At 40.8% G+C, this 17,140-nt stretch overlaps 2 protein-coding genes across 2 annotated transcripts; one reads left to right on the top strand and one right to left on the bottom strand.

Annotated features, from left to right (window-relative positions):
• Positions 1 to 12,306: 12,306 nt before the first annotated feature.
• LOC143030184 (serine/threonine-protein kinase StkP-like) lies at positions 12,307 to 13,173 on the bottom strand. Its single transcript, XM_076193347.1, has one exon. The coding sequence runs from the start codon at positions 13,171 to 13,173 to the stop codon at positions 12,307 to 12,309; it is 867 nt and encodes a 288-aa protein (XP_076049462.1).
• Positions 13,174 to 15,397: 2,224 nt separating this feature from the next.
• Positions 15,398 to 16,417, top strand: LOC143030183 (serine/threonine-protein kinase Chk1-like). The gene has a single exon (XM_076193346.1). It carries the CDS (start codon positions 15,398 to 15,400, stop codon positions 16,415 to 16,417), a length of 1,020 nt encoding a protein of 339 aa, XP_076049461.1.
• Positions 16,418 to 17,140: the final 723 nt, after the last annotated feature.

Raw genomic sequence — 17,140 nt, 5'->3', positions numbered from 1 at the left:
CATCCATGTATAAGTTGAACAGCCAGGGCGACATAACGCATCCTTGCCGAACTCCCACCTTTACCTCAAACCACTCACTCTCTCCATTTCTAATCCTGACACAAGCTCTACTACTGCTACTCTCATAAAAACTCTTGACAGCTCCTAGAAGCTTTCCTCCTATCCCATATATCCACAAAACCTCCCACAGTGCCTTTCTGTCTACCCTATCATAAGCCTTTTCCAGATCCATAAAGGCTCAAAAAACATCCTTCCCCTTTCCTGTAGCTTTCTCACATATCTGTCTTTCCACAAAAATCTGATCTACACAACCTCTACCCGTCCTAAATCCACACTGTTCCTCACCAATTACTCTCTCTGTTCCTCTCCTAATCATCTCAATCAAGATCCTCCCATAAGCCTTCCCAACTACACTTAACAAGCTAATCCCTCTGAAACTACTACATTCACACTTGTCCCCTTTTCCCTTGTAAAGTGGAACTATACAGGCATTCCTCCAGTCCTCTGGCACTCTACCCTCTTTCCAGCAAACATTAAATAACCTCACCAGCCACCATCACTGTACCTCCTTTCTTTAGACATTCTGCATGGCATTCATCCAGACCAGGTGCCTTACCTGCTTTCATCATCTTAACAACTGCCTTCACTTCATCCTCCCTTATTTCTCCTCCATTTTCCTCACTCATCACTCTCATTTTCTTGGCATTTCCCACTGCAGCTATCTTTCCCTCCCTATCCTCCTTCACATTTAGCAACTCCCTAAAATATTCTGCCCATCTTCCCCTTACAGCCTTCTCTTCCATTATCATCTCTCCATCTGCACCTTTTACCTTTTCTTCTCTACTTGATTCGTCTCTTCTTCCTCTCTTAATTTCTTTCCAAAACAAAGAGGCTGCAGACAAATTCAACCCAGAATTAGTAAAGCGCATTGAAGAGAAAGGGTACAGCAAGAAACAAGTTAAAAATTATGATGAAACAGGACTTTACTGGAAGAGGATGACCAGTAAGACCTATATTGACAAGGAAGAAAAAAGTGCGAAGGGGTTTAAAGTCTCTAAGGGCTGCTTAACCCTGTTACTTGGAGGGAATGCAGATGGGGATTTGAAGCTAAAGCCACTCTTCGTATACCACTCAGAAAAACCGAGAGCACTCAAGAGGTTACTGAAGCAATACTTACCTGTGGTAGGGAAATCAAATCCAAAGGCATGGCTGACCACTTCAATTCACCAGGACTATTTTACATCATATCTATCTCCAACTCTTAAGGAATATGCATCAGCTAACAACATTGCCAACCGATTCTTACTGATAGTTGACAATGCTTTCAGCCACCTAAGGGCTATGGGAGACTGGGCGGATAATATCGAGGTGATGTTCCTCCCCCAAACACCACAGCTTTGATCCAAGCAATGGATCAAACAGTCATCAAGACATTCGAAACTTATTACCAGCGGCGAACCATGCAGCAACTGATAAAGGGCACAGATGGGCCTGGCAAGCCCACTATCAGAGAATGGTGGAAGTCTTATAACATTAAGCATGCCTTAGACAACATCAAGTCATCTTGGGATGAAGTGAAGACCTCTACCATAAACTTGGCGTGGAGGAAAGTATGGTCAGAATGTGTGCATAACTTCCCAGCCTTCGCTGAAGACAAAATTGGTGCGATCAGAGATGACATTGTAAATCTGTGCCATAAGGCTGGCTTCGATGGACTTAATGATGATGATGTTCAAGATCTTTTGGAAAGCCACGGTAAACCTCTCACAAATGATGAACTTATAGAGCTAGACAAGGCATTACAGGAGGCAGAAAAAGAGGGAAATGAGGAAGAAGAACCTGTGTGTGGCCTGGACATCAAAACTCTTAGAGAATGTCTCGGAAGTATCGAAAAAGCCCTGGAAACCCTGAAGGAACGTGACCCAAATCCTACCAGGAGTAGGAAAGTGGCTCATGACATAGAGAAAAGTGTCAAAATTTACCAAGAAATCTATGATGAAAACAGAAGAAACGCCAAACGGTCCTCCATCTTCTCTTTCTTCAAGCCAGTCAAACCTGCCATCCCTGTCACACCTGCCGACCCTACTACAGCTGGCCCTTCCACATCCGCTGCCGACAGTTCTACAGCTGGTCCTTCCTCCATATCTTCTTTCTTCAAACCAGTCAAACGTGCTGACCCTGCTACAGCTGGCCCTTCCACATCTGCTTCCGACAGTGCAGACGACAAAGTGTTTGAGGGTTTTCAGCCTCCTGCCTCACCCTCATCTTCGTCTGCCCACTCAGCAAAAGATGAGTAAGGGCTGAGATCCCTACTGTCCCTTAGCCTTGGGAGGGACATCATCTGATAGAATACATGGTGAAAGGTAAATAAAAACATTTTCTATTTATTTCTTTTGCGCAGTACTTTACATTTTCTTATGTGACTATTTTCATGTATTTTCATGTCTGTAGGGGTGACTTTCGACGTGCTGGAACACATATCCTATTATTACATGTTATAATGGGTTTGGTATATGGTAATTTCAATTTGCAGTAAGGTTTTCAGGAACGCATATGTACCGTATAACGAGGACTTACTGTATATGTACAGAACCTAGAAAATACACACATCCATTAAATGGAGTACATGCAACTCTTGGTTCCACCTGATATACACAACTTTCTAACACAAACCAGTACACAAAGAACCAGAACTACAACTGTCGCACAACACAAGTACCCAAAAACACAGAATCATGAAAAGCATAGATATTATTGATAGAGAGAATCTGATAAAATGGGATGATAGAAATACAAGAGGGCATGGAAAGAAAATCAAGAAAGACAGCTATAGAAGAGATGTGAAAAAGAACAGCTTTCCTCACAGAGTAATAGACAGTTGGAACAAGTTAGATGAGAAAGTGGTGTGTGCAAAAACAATACATGAATTAAAAAATAGTTTAGATAAAATGAGATATGAAGACGGGACACCACGAGCATAGCTCCCCTTCCCGTAAAATACAACTAGGTAAATACATACATACATACATATACCAAGGCTTTTTCCCCCTTACAAGGGAGGTAGCCAAAAAAGAAAAGGCATAAAATCATTCCCACCCATTCCATCCCTGAATACACTTCACACCCCTCCACCCTCCCTCTCAACTTAGCACCTCCTGGATGACGGGTCATCCCTGCACCTTGTCCACTGCCATGGGTCAGAAGCAGTGTCGCAAGACACAGCACATCCACAGCAAGGCCGCTTCATTAAATCGGCGACCCCCCCTCTCCGTCCCCCCATGCATAAAGGAGAAGACGGGGAGAAATCCCTTTGGGCTGTGTCAAAATTTGCTCACACATACTACCTCACCCCCCATCCCCCCGCCCATTCCACCTCATGCATCACAACATCATCCATATACAACCATTCTCCATTCACCCCTGTCTCCTGTCCTCTCCCGTTCTTCACTCAACAGACATTCCCCTCTTCCCCAAAGCCCCCTTCACCCCATACATCCACCTCATCCTAGGACGTCCCTTCATGTTCACTCCCTCCACATCTGCCTTCCATACCTCTTTTACTAGTCTTTCTTCACTCATTCTTTCCATGTGTCCAAACCATCCTAATACTCTTTCATCAACCCTATCTCCCAACTCCCTTTCCACCCCTGTTCTCCTCCTCACCTCCTCATTTCTCACTCTATCTAGCCTAGTAACCCCCATCATACTTCTCAGACACCTCATCTCAAACACATTCAAACTCCTTCTCTCTTCCTCGCTTATGTTCCTTGTTTCTGCCCCATACAGTGCTGTTGGCACATTCACTCCTTCATATAGTCTCCACTTAGCATCCATTACCAAATGTCTATTCCTCATTACACTTTTTAAACCACCAAGGCATTTACTCGCTTCTCTCAATCTACATTCTACCTCCACCTTCACTCCACCTTTTCCTGCCACATTTGCACCCAAGTATCTAAAACTATCCACTTCCTCCAGTCGCTCTCCCTTAATGCTCACTTCCAGACTACTGCCACTTTCACCCCTTGTACATCTCATCACCTTACTTTTACCCACATTTATCTTCAGCTTTCTTCTATCACACACTCTCCCAAACTCTGTCACCAACTTCCTCAATCCTTCCTCCGATCCTGCCACAAGCGCAGTGTCGTCTGCAAACAACAGCTGGCTCACCTCCCACTTTTCTCCATTTTCTTTAACCATCTCCAATTTTCTTTAACCATCTCCAATCCCTGACACATCAACACAAAAGCACACTTTAAACATTATATATATATATATATATATATATATATACATATATATATATACATATATATATATACATATATATATAGGGTATATATATTTGACACGTCAGTATATATGATTCCGGCGACGAAAAGTATTGTCTGCATGTTATTGTGGCAAAGTAGCATGCAGTTGGTACTTTAGGGTCTATATGGGCAAGGGAGAGAAGGGGTGGCTATACTAGTAAGTAAAGAGATAGGTAAACATATAGTGGAATGGAAGGAGGTTTATTCAAGGTTAATGTGGATGAAGGTGAAACTGGGTAAGGAGATGTGGGTTTTTGTAAGTGCATATGGGCCTGGTAGTGAGAAGAGTGTAGAAGAAAGGGAGGCTTTTTGGATAGATTTAAATGAGTGCATAGAGGGATTAGGGAGAAACATTTGGGAGACCTTAATGCTAGGATAGGTACATACATACATATACCAAAGGCTTTTTCCCCCTTACACAGGGGGTAGCCAAAAAGAAAAAGGCATAGAAATCACTCCCATCCATTTCATTTATATTCCAATAAATGGAGTGGTTGGGAAATGTTGAGTTCCAGAAAAGAATCGTAGTGGAGAGATGGTGGAGATGTGCCTAGAAAGAAAGTTGATGATAGCAAATAGTGTTTAGGAAGAAAGTCAAGCATAAGTACACATGGGAGAGGGTGGTGGATGGAAGGGTGGTAGATAAAGCATCAATGGACTATGTAGTGGTAGATAGGAGTATAATAGGAAGAGTTAAGGATGTATATGTTCTAAGGGGAGAGAGTGGGGGAATATCAGATCATTTTCTGGTGGAAGGTAAGATGAGATGGGAGGGTAGATGGAGAAAGAGGAAAAGGACAAAAGGTAGGGAGGTGCTTAGGGTGAACTGCTTAAATGAGAAAGAAAAGGAGGAGTACAAGAAGCTGAGAGAGGAGTGGGAGGGAGGGAAGGATAGAGTAGAGCTAGGAGAGGAGGAGGGATGGGGATGGTTCAGGGAGGGAGTCACAAGGTGTGCAAAGATGGTGTGTGGAACAAGGAGGATGGAAGGAAACAGAAGGAAGGGTAGTGAGTGGTGGGATGAAGAAGCAAAGAATATTGTAGAAGAGAAGAAATGAGCTTTCACAGATTGGTTACAAAATAAGACGAGAGAATCATATGAGAGGTACAAAGAGAAGAGAAGTAAAGTATAAGATAAAGAAGGCAAACAGGAGAGCAGATGTGAAATGGGGTAAAAGTATGACAGAAAATTTTGAAAGTAATAAAAAAACGTTTTGGAAAGAAATTAAGAGAGGAAGAGGAGGCAAATCAAGTAGAGAAGAAAAGATAAAAGGTGCAGATGGTGAGATGATAATGGAAGAGAAGGCAGTGAGAGGAAGGTGGGTAGAGTATTTCAGGGAGTTGTTGTATGTGAAGGAGGATAGGGAGGGAAAGGTAGTGGCATTTGGAAGTGCTAAGAAAATGACCATGATGAGTGAGGAGAATGGAGAAATAAGGAAGGATGAAGTGAAGGCAGTTGTTAAGATGATGAGGGTAGGTAAGGCACCTGGTATGGGTGGATGTCATGCAGAATGTCTAAAAAAAGGAGGTACAGTTATGGTGGACTGGCTGGTGAGGTTATTTAATGTTTGTTTAAGAGAGGGTAGAGTGCCAGAGGACTGGAGGAGTGCCTGTATAGTTCCATTTTACAAAGGAAAAGGGGACAAATGTGAGTGTAGTAGTTTCAGAGAGATTAGCTTGTTAAGTGTAGTTGGGAAGGCTTATGGGAGGGTCTCAATTGAGAGGATTAGGAGAGGAACAGAGGGAGTAATTGGTGAGGAACAGTTTGGGTTTAGGACAAGTAAAGGTTGTGTAGATCAGATTTTTGTGGTAAGACAGATATGTGAGAAAGCTATAGGAAAAGGTAAGGATATTTTTTTTATCTTTTATGGATTTAGAAAAGACTTATGACAGGGTAGACAGGAAGGCACTGTAGGAGGTATTGCAGATATACGGGATAGGAGGAAAGCTTCTAGGAGCTGTCAAGAGTTTTTACAAGAGTAGTAGAGCATGTGTCAGGATTAGAAATGGAGAGAGTGAGTGGTTTGAGGTAAAGGTGGGACTTTATCAGGGATGTGTTATGTTATCCTGGCTGTTCAATTTATACATGGATGGGGTGGTGCAAGAGGTAAATGCTAGGGTGGTGGGTCAGGGATTGGAGATGGTTAAAGAAAATGGAGAAAAGTGGGAGATAAGCCAGTTGTTGTCTGCAGATGATACTGTGCTTGTAGCAGGATCAGAGGAGGGATTGAGGAAGTTAGTGACAAAGTTCGGGAAAGTGTGTGAAAGAAAGATAAATGTGGGTAAAAATAAGGTTATGAGATATACAAGGGGTGAAAGTGGCAGCAAATTGGAAGTGAGTATTAAGGGTGAGAGACTGGAGGAAGTGGATAGTTTTAGATACTTGGGTGTGAATGTGACAGGAATGGGGGTGGAGGTAGAATTTAGATTGAGAGAACCAAGTAAATGCCTTGGTGGATTAAAAAGTGTTATGAGAAATAGACATTTGGGAATGGATGCTAAGAGGAGATTGTGTGAAGGAGTGATTGTGCCAACAGCACTGTATGGGGCAGAAACATGGAACATAAGAGAAGAAGAGAGAAGGAGTTTGAATGTGTTTGAGATGAGGTGTCTGAGAAGTATGATAGGGGTTATTAGGCTAGATAGAGAGGTGAGGAGGAGAATGGGGGTGGAAAGGGAGTTGGGAGATAGGGTGGATGAAAGAGTATTGGGATGGTTTGGACACATGGAAAGAATGAGTGAAGAAAGACTAGTAAAAGAGGTGTGGAAGGAGTGAACATGTGGGGGCGACCTAGGATGAGATGGATGGATGGAGTAAAAGGGGCTTTGGGGAAGAGGGGAATGTCTGTTGAAGAAGGATGGGAGAGGACAGAAGACAGGGGTGAATGGAGAATGGTTGTATATGGATGATGTGATCCATGAGGTGGAATGGGGGTGAGGTAGTATGTGTGAGAAAAATTTAACACAGCCCAAAGGGACTTCTCCATGTCTTCTCCTTTTCTGCAAGAGGGGATGGAGAGGTGGGGGGTCGCCGATTTAATGAAGCGGCCTTGCTGTGGATGTGCTGTGTCTTGCGACACTGCTTCTGACCCAGGGCAGTGGGCAAGGTGCAGGGATGACCCATCATCCAGGAGGTGCCAAGATGAGAGGGAGGGGAGTGGAGTGTGATAGGGATGAAACAGGTGGGAGTGGTTTCTATGCCTTTGTTTTTCAGCTACCTTCCTTATAAAGGGGAAAAAAGCCTTTGGTATATGCATGTACGTGTAAATACCAAGGGCGTCTTCCCCCATACCAGGGAGGTAGCCAAAGTCAAAAGGCATATACCCACTCCCACCCATTTCATTCCCTCCCATTCTACTCCCATCTGCCACCCTTTCCTCCTTCTCATCTTAGCTCCTCATGGATGATGGGTCATCCTTGTATCCTTCCCATTACCCTGGGTCAGAAGCAATGCAGCAAGACACAGCAATACCACTTCACTTAATCAGTGACCCCCCCCCCCACCCTTTTGAGCTGCATCAAAATATCATTCACACATAACCACTCGCTAACCCCCATCGCCCACCCCCTCCCTTGCATTACAGTATCATTTATACACAGCCATTCTTCACTCACCCCTATTTCCTGCCCTTTCCTTTCCTTGCTCAATGCCCCTTTCATCCCATCCATCCATTTCATCCTCGGTTGTCCCCTCAAGTTCACTCCATCCACCTCTGCCTTCCACACCTTTTTTACTAATCTTTCTTCACTCATTCTCTCTATGTGTCCAAAACATCCCAACACTGTGGTAGCCTATTAGGTTGGACTAGTAATTGGTTGAATGGTCGAAAACAGAGAGTTGTTTTAAATGGAAAAACTTCTAGATGGAAAAATGTTACAAGTGGAGTTCCTCAGGGTTCCGTTCTTGGGCCACTTCTATTCATAGTATATATAAATGATATAGACCATGGACTAAAATCTACTGTTTCCAAATTTGCTGATGATACAAAAATGTGCGGAGTGGCAAATGATCACTCAAACCAATTAGATATTCAAGAAGATTTAGATAAATTACAGCAATGGTCTGAAAAGTGGCTAATGAAATTTAACACAAATAAATGCAAGGTAATGCACATAGGTAAAAATAACAGTAAGTACGATTACAAGTTATTTGGAAATTCGTTAACAAAAGTGGATAGTGAAAAAGATCTCGGCGTAATTATCAGTAACGACCTCAAATCACCCAAGCAGTGTATTTCAGCCTCTGAGAAAGCAAATAAGATTCTAGGACTGATTGCGCGATCTTTTGATTTCAAAAGTCCATCACTCATTAAGCTATATAAATCGTTAGTTCGTCCACATTTGGAATATGCTTTTCCGTATGGTCACCGAATCTCATAAATGACATTGACAGACTAGAAAAAGTACAACGGCGAGCCACAAAACTAATTCCAAATATCAAAAATAAATTATACGAAAATCGTCTAAAACATATGAATCTGTTTTCCCTAAAAAAGCGTAGACTCAGAGGTGACTTGATACAGGTCTTTAAGATTCTAAAGGGAATTGACAACATCAAAAGTGACAAAATTTTCACATTGAATGAGAATCAGACAAGAAACAATGGTCTCAAACTGTCCAGAAATAGATTCAATATGGAAATTGGTAGAAACAACTTTGCCAACCGTGTAGTTAATGAATGGAATAAACTTCCTGCACAGGTAGTGCAATGTAGTTCAGTTCGAAGCTTTAAGAATCATTTAGATAAACACCTAAGCAAGATGTTGTAATGATTATAATTTATTTTATATTATTTGTTTTTGTTTTGTTATCATTTGTCTGTCTGATTTTCATTTATTATTAGTTATATGTTAATTTATTACTATTTACTATTTACCTTTTTGTTTATTATTTAACTGTACTTATGCATTTATTTATGTATTTTATTTGTTATTTACATTATTATAGTTTTTTATTTAATATATTATTATGATTTTTTTCGCATCCGACCTAGATATGGACCAAAAGGTCTTCTGTCGGCATGCTCCGCCTTTGTAATTCTTGGTAACTGTATCTCCCATCTCTTTTTCCACCCCTACTCTCCTCTTCAACTGCTCTCTTCTCACTCTATCCAACGATACTTCTCAGACATTTCATCTCAAACACATTTAAACTTATCCTCTGTGCCTCTCTTAAATTCCATGTCTCTGCCCCATACAGTGCTGTTGGCCATCACCCCTTCATATAATCTCCTCTTTGCATCCATTCCCAAATGCATATTTCTCACTATACACTTTCAAATCCCGAAGACATTTACTTGCTTCTCTCAATCTACAATTAACCTCCACCTCCACTCCTCCCTTTCCTGCCACATGCAACCCCAAGTACCTAAAGCTATCCACATCCTCCATCTTTCTCCATTAAGACTTTCAAATTGCTGCCATTCTCTCCCTTGTACATATCATCATCTTACTTTTTTCCACATTTACCTTCAACTTTCTCCCATTGCACATCTTCCCAAATTCTGTCACTAACTCCCTTAATCCCCCCTCTGACCCTGCCACAAGTGCAGCGTTGTCAGCAAACAACAACTGGCTTACCTCCCACTTTTCTCCATTTCCTTTAACCATCTCCAATGCCTTGACCATGCAAAGTCTAGATATATCAAATCTATTTTGTTTCCTTTGTCATTATTCGAGATGACTGTGTTGTATAATTCGAGTAAGTCATGCAAGAACGTTTCCGTCTGGATCCGTGCTGGCTATCTTTTATCAAACAGTTACTTTCTAAATGATGTTCGATAGCATCTCCGATGATAGTTTCCATCATTTTCCTACGACTTAAGTCGAGCTTATAGGCCTGTAGTTATTTGGTTTCCTTTTGTCGCCTTTTTTGAATATGGAAGTAACGTTAGCTAGCTTCCATTCTCTCGGGACATATCGGGATATGATGGATTTCTTGAAAATAATTTATAATGGAACAACAATCTGATTTTTCATTTCCTTTAAGAATCTTGGATGCCAACCGTCAGACCCTGGTGTTTTATTAACTTTACGTTTTTCTTTACACCTGATTTTTTATTTTATATTTACCGTAGTAAGTTCACCCCAGACTTCACAGGTTTCAGTATGGAGTTCACTTTAAGGTGTTTCATTTACGAATACTGAGCTAAGCTTGTTGTTCAAAATATCACACTTTCCTTCAATTGAATACACAAGTCGAGGGTCAGCAGATAATAGTGGGCCAATATGATTCCTAATAACCTTTTTATCTCTAATGTAACTATAGGATTCTCTTTGTATTTATCAGAGATATTAATTTCGTATTAGCCTTTTCGTTTCTTATTGTCTTTCTTAAATCTTTCTGTATTATTACATAACTTTGATAGTCGTTAGGTGCACCCGAGAACTTTTATTTCTTATAAGCCTGTCTCTTTATAGTAATACTTTTTTCAGTTTCTTTGTCAAGCCACTTTGGACATGCCTCATGATAAAGACGGGATGTAAGTATGGATCATCTTAGTAAGTATGGATCATCTTAGTAAGCGTATTTTGAAATATTTCCCACATCTGATCTACAGGTCTTTCGCTTAAGTTTGCTTCCCAATCTGTAAGCTGAAGCTCCTGACATAGTCCTATGAACTGAGCTTTACTAAAATCGGGTATTTTAGATACACAAGTATCTATTCTATGCTTTTTTTTTTTTTTTTTTTTTTTTAGCAGTTTGAATCTAATTCGTGATTGCTATTTGCAATAGTTTCACCAACTTCTACATCGGTTATCATGCTTTCGCGGCTAATGATCAATAGATCGATTAAATTCCCATGCCTTCCGGGCTCTTTTATATGCTGAAATAAATATATGTCACCGAGAAAATCTTATCAATCGATACTGTGCAGGGAGCGTCGGGCGATTTTATTCAGCTGATGGAGAGACATTTTACTGAAAGGACATTAGATAAAACCACCACGCCTTTGTGGCATCACTTGTGACAAGATTTCAAATATTACAAAGGATTACAAAGGAGGAGCGTGCCGACAGGGGACCCTTTTTTCATGGAAGTAGCAGTTGCCGACAAGACTGACGAGTAAGTGAGTACATGTACATGTGAAGCTGTACATGTACTTGAAAAAGCCGTACATGTACTTCAAAAAGCTGTACATGTACTTCAGAAAGCTGTACATATACTTGAAAAAGCTGTACATGTACTTCAGAAAGCTGTACATGTACTTCAAAAAGCTGTACATGTACTTCTAAAAGCTGTACATGTACTTGAAAAAGCTGTACATGTACTTCAAAAAGCTGTAGATAAGCGAAACGTCGTACAAATAAAGGCTTCGTCCTCACTTGTGGTGTTTAACTCTTAAAACCTTTTGGTCCATAACTAGGTCGGATGCGGAAAAATTATAGTAATGATAAATAAATAAATAGAAAAAAAACTATAATAATATAAATAATAATAATAAATGAAATTAACAAATGCATAGGTATAGTTAAATGATAAAGAAATAGGTAAATAATAGATAATAATAAATTGACAAAAAGCCATTTGGAAAATTGATTTCTATTTTCACGTTCATGTGTGACTGTATATGTCTTTCTGCTGCCGCCAGGTAATTTTATTCAGCTGAGGAAAGCCTTTACAGGCCTCAAGAGGCTCAAAATTGTCCAAGAGTTAAAGAAGTAGCCAGAAATAGGAAGAGCCGCAGATTATTATTTTCTTTTTTCTTCTTTTCGGGAACTGTTATTCAAGTGAGCCCTGACTGAAATACAAAAAGAGGTCTTGAAAAATAGCCCTCAAGAAGCAGATTTGTTGCCTTGTTTTTTCTTCTACTTTTTTCACCAAAGTTATTCAAGTCTACTTTTTTTTTTAACCAGCGTTATTCAAGTCATTTTTGACTGAAATACAAAATAGGTCCTTGGAAAAAAAATAGCCCTCAGTAAGCTGAATTTTTCTCCTCGTCGACAGCACCGATGTAGTTCCTTAGTGAAGGCATAGAAAATGACCTTCGCCATCAGCCCAAAATCTTCCTGCAAGTGACGAAGACGTTTCCAATAACGCTTCGCACTTGTGCCAGCAGTCGGAAGAAGACTTGGACGATCCTCTGAAGATGACTTGGAGACAGTTCCCGCAGTTGCCAATAAATGTCGCTCAAGCTCTTTTCCAGGGAGCCCATGGAGATCCTGTCGTGTGGGTTGGGTCTCTTGGCGGCGGCGACGAGGGCGACCAGGTCGAGGTGGACCGAGGAACAGGTCACGGTGACGCGGGAGAGCACGAGTTCAATGGCGTGACCCAAAGAATAGACATCCGATGTGAAGTTCGCTCCTAGTCCCCGGGCAATCTCGGGTGCCAAATGGGGGAGCCTCCATTGGTCACAGGGTGGGTAGGGCGCGATTCCAAAAGGGCAGGCGAGGCCCAAGTCGATGATCGTGGCGACGTAGCGGCACCCCTCTTGCCGCAGCACGATGTTGTCCAACTTGACATCGTTGTGGGACAGGTTTCGTGCTTGAAGGCTTCTCAAGGTCCTGGCGACCTGTGAGAGCACGTCGACCGCATCAATGTCTGTGAGGGGCTCCTGCAGGAGCTTCCCCGCAAGAGTGTCGCGACCGTCGAAGGACGTGACGATAGCAAGGGGCGTGTAGCAGACGTAATGCAAGCGAGGGACTCCGGCAAGGCCTGCAAGTAGAGCGAGGATTCTTGCCTCTTGCTGCATATCCCTCAGGGCGCAGGCGGTCTCCTTGTATGCCTTGATGCATACTGGCTGTCCGTTGAGGAGCGACGCAAAGGCCACGGCGAAGGCGCCGCCGCCGAGCCTATCTCCGGCCTGTACCAGGCGAACGAGGTCGCTAGAGTTGATGACAGTCGCGCTTGTCGTGGACATTCCTAAAACTCTAGACCAATCTCGAGTCTCCCAGGGGAAAAGTACATTTCCGAGATGGCCAACATGCCGAAGACTGGATTTGTGTTATTTGTTCACTCAGTGTGCATGTTCACCATGTTCATTTAGGAGAACATTATATGTGCCATTTGTATGAATAATATAACAGTGATGCATCTGCTGGTCCAAACTTCTTTAATATTTAGTCGTCTTTGTGAAACTTTTATATTAATTATCATTGCCCACACACTTTTTATTTTATAAATCTATGAAATAACGTTAATCGACTAAAAGTTAGCCTGCAACATGTGGATTATCCTTTGAGCATCTATATTACATTCTTGCTAATTGTTGTTGTCGCCAGGCGATTTTATTCAGAGTAAGAAAACCTTTGCAGACACCGGAGGCTAAAAACTAGCCTATATTCGAATTACATGTTGACTTTGGTTACCGCCAAGTGAATGTAATACAGTAGAAGGTAATGGAATGGAGAGATTAGTACTGGGAATGGCCTTGGAAAACAGGAAAAGAGCAAAATGGACAAGAGTGAACGGACTGGAGTGAAAGATACTGAAGTTATGGTGCAGGTGAGGAAGGAGCGAAAATGGAGTTGGTCAGGGTAGCTTCATTAGGCCTAGGTTTTGGTCGCAAAATTTGGTAGAGTATTGTAAATAAATATCATAAACTGTTACATGATTACATAAGAAGACAAGTGAATAAAAAATAATTAAGTAAATGAGGAATAGATAATATGTATGTGTATATATATATATATATATAATATATATATGTGTATGTATATATATATATATATATGTATGTATATATATATATGTATATATATGTATATATATATATATATACATATATATATACATATGTATATCTTTTCTATGTTACGCACAAATGTGCGGTCGTCTGGATGCAGATTTAATAGTGAACTTGGACAAGAACTTGGTGGTCTTTTGTTTTACGGTTGAATAGAATGTATAAATGATAGTGCTCTATATTGGTCAAACTTCAACACCACTGAAATTGTGACATACTTCTGAATATTTTGGCATATATAAAAAAAACCATATGCCCATTTTGCTGGGGAACCAGACTGCATCTCCACAATGCAATTTCTATTACGCCTTCAAGGTGTACGCGTATTTGTTGTTAGTGCTTTAAATTGTATAATTATTACACTTTTTCCATTGTAATATATTTTTATTAGCCACCCATGTGCATATATATGTCAATATATATATATATATATATATATATACAGTATATGTATATAATATATGTATATATATGCATAAGTAACCACTAGGAAAAGTAAACTAACGAAGCAGAGTGCTTTCGTATAATCAAACGAAACCAGGTACAGAATATATGACTGAGCGAGACATAGTGAAGAGGGTATTCGGAGAGGTAGTGGACAAGTACACGTGACGGACGTTTGAACCGTCCTGGTAACCAACAAGTATGGGACAGCTGCTCATAATTTATATTATGATTTAAATCATTTTGAAATTTCATGAGAAATATAACTATCTGATTTGTAAAAAACCTTGATGGAGATTAACATTTATCCCCTTACTAGATTTTATCAAACTGCATTCAATTAAATTTCTTTCTGTTATGTTGTTGTTGTATATGATGACTTTAGCGTTATCCCAGTCAACTGGGTGGTTGAAATGGTTCATATGGTTGAAAATGCCGCTAGATTGGTTTCCCTCTCTAACGTATTTCTTGTGTTGGTTGATTCGTGTTTTGAGCGTTTTAGCAGTCTGACCAACATAAAACTGATTACATGATTTACAAGGTATTTTGTACATACACCCTTTATCACTATTGACAGAATTATTTATGAGCAATTGTCTTACAGTGTTCTTATTGTTAAAAACTACATTAATGTTGAATTTACGTAATATATTTGGAATGTTTTGCAGGTTCTCTTGGTACGGTAGAATTAGCAAAATAACTGAGGAAATCCTTTAAGGACGAAACGTTAGTAATAAACTCCAACGGTTTTTTGGCGTTTACCTCATCACCCTTTCCGCTCATATATATATATATGTATATGTATATATATATATATATATATATATATATATATATATATATATATATATATGTATATATATTTGCAGAAACCACCAGGGCACCAAAGAGAGGGAGAGAGAACGTCAGTTCAGGTGCACCAAGTGACCAGAAATCTGCGAAAACATCTTCATTCATGGTGATGATCGTTCCTGCTCCTCGAAACTTGAGTCGTTGTAGGAATCTACTCGTCAAGATGATCCTCCAGGAATTCTTCGCCTTGTGCCGTTACTTCCAGGAGCTCAGCAGCAACAGAAGAGAGAGGACTTCAAAAGGAGCTGACTTGGACCAAACAGCAAACTTTGCCAAGATGCCCGCCACCCCGACAGATTTCGCAAAAGTCCTGAAGAGAAACGAAGAAATCGTGAAACATTATAACTTCTCTTCAGGCTGGACCAACGTCAGGGTCCTTGGAGTAGGCGGATTCGGCAAAGTTTTCTTATTGAGAAATAAGAGGTCGAAGACAAGGATTGCCTGCAAAGTAGTTCTCTCTCAACCTTTGGAACGTGGATATTCGTCAGAAGAGATCATCCACATCCAGATGACGCACGCAAATGTGCTCAGACTCTTTTGTTGGGAGCAAAAGGGCAACATGCTCTGCCTCAACCTGGAATACTGCTCCAGAGGCAATCTCCAGAGCAGTCTCTCTGACCTGAACGAGGAAGAGGTCGAGTCTTACTTCAAGCAACTGCTAGACGGCGTTGCCTACATACACTCAAGAGGAGTCGTCCATAGAGATCTCAAGCCAGAAAACCTTTTACTGACGAAAGACAAGGTTTTGAAGATCTCGGACTTTGGTCTTGCCGATCTTTTCATCACTGACGGCGAAGAAGTTCTCGTGACAGGCATGGTGGGTACAAAATCGTACATGGCACCAGAAGTCCTTCGGTACAAAGGGAAGAGATACCTCGGCCCTCCCGTCGACCTGTGGGCTTGTGGCATCATCTTATTTAACTTGATGACCACAACAAAGCCTTGGTCAAGGGCAGACCCCAATGATGAGAATTACAACATGTGGGTCGAAAAGAACGAAAAAATATACAACAAAGACGCCTGGAAAAAACTAAATATAACTTCTATGACTCTTCTAATCCTTCTGCTGGAACCTAATCCCGTGAAGAGGATCTCTGGCTGGAAAAGTCTCCGCCAACATTAAGCAGGTCCCGTTTTTGAACGCATATCGCCTGAACTTTACCTCACTCTATACATTTGAAAGGGTCGTACAACTGACTCAAGCCTTTGGCTACCAGAGGCTTCCCTCAGCTGAATATATACTGTATTTACCGTAAACATATGATTGGATTTGCTTCTGTCTTCAATATCTGGTGTATTGAGATGTCAGGTTTGATTATTTGGGTAATCACTCGCGAGGTGATTTGTAAAATATCTTAAGAAATATTGATTAGGACTTTCTCAATCTTTGGCTGGGATGATAAATTTACTGATCTTGATGTGGTTGAACAAGGACGACGTCTTTATTTTGGCTTATGCATGATGACTATGTCCTGGTAAGCCTCAGATGATTTGAGTCTGGTTGTCGAAAGACGATCTCATTTGTTCCAATTAATGTCAGATATAAAGAAATGACAGTTGATTAAATTTTGACAAAGAACGAGAATAACTCTGGCAAAGCATCAGATTTGTCTACCCCCACTTATGAGATGGAAAAAGCCCTTTGATACATATATTGTACATAAAATAAGAAGAAGAAAAAAATCTAACTGAATGAACGAGAGATTCCACCATAGAACTGCCTAGTCTAGGCCTTATGGCCTCTTATAGTGTTTCCTATTCATATGTCCTTATGTTTCTAAACACACACACGCACACGCACACACACACACACACACACACACACACACACACAACACGCACACAC

This window comes from Oratosquilla oratoria, chromosome 12 (assembly GCF_046742065.1).
Source record: "Oratosquilla oratoria isolate Oo_2021 chromosome 12, ASM4674206v1, whole genome shotgun sequence".
In the NCBI taxonomy this organism is placed as follows: domain Eukaryota; kingdom Metazoa; phylum Arthropoda; class Malacostraca; order Stomatopoda; family Squillidae; genus Oratosquilla; species Oratosquilla oratoria.
The sequence above is the reverse complement of the archived record's forward strand: the minus strand, read 5'-3'. Positions and strand labels throughout refer to the sequence as shown.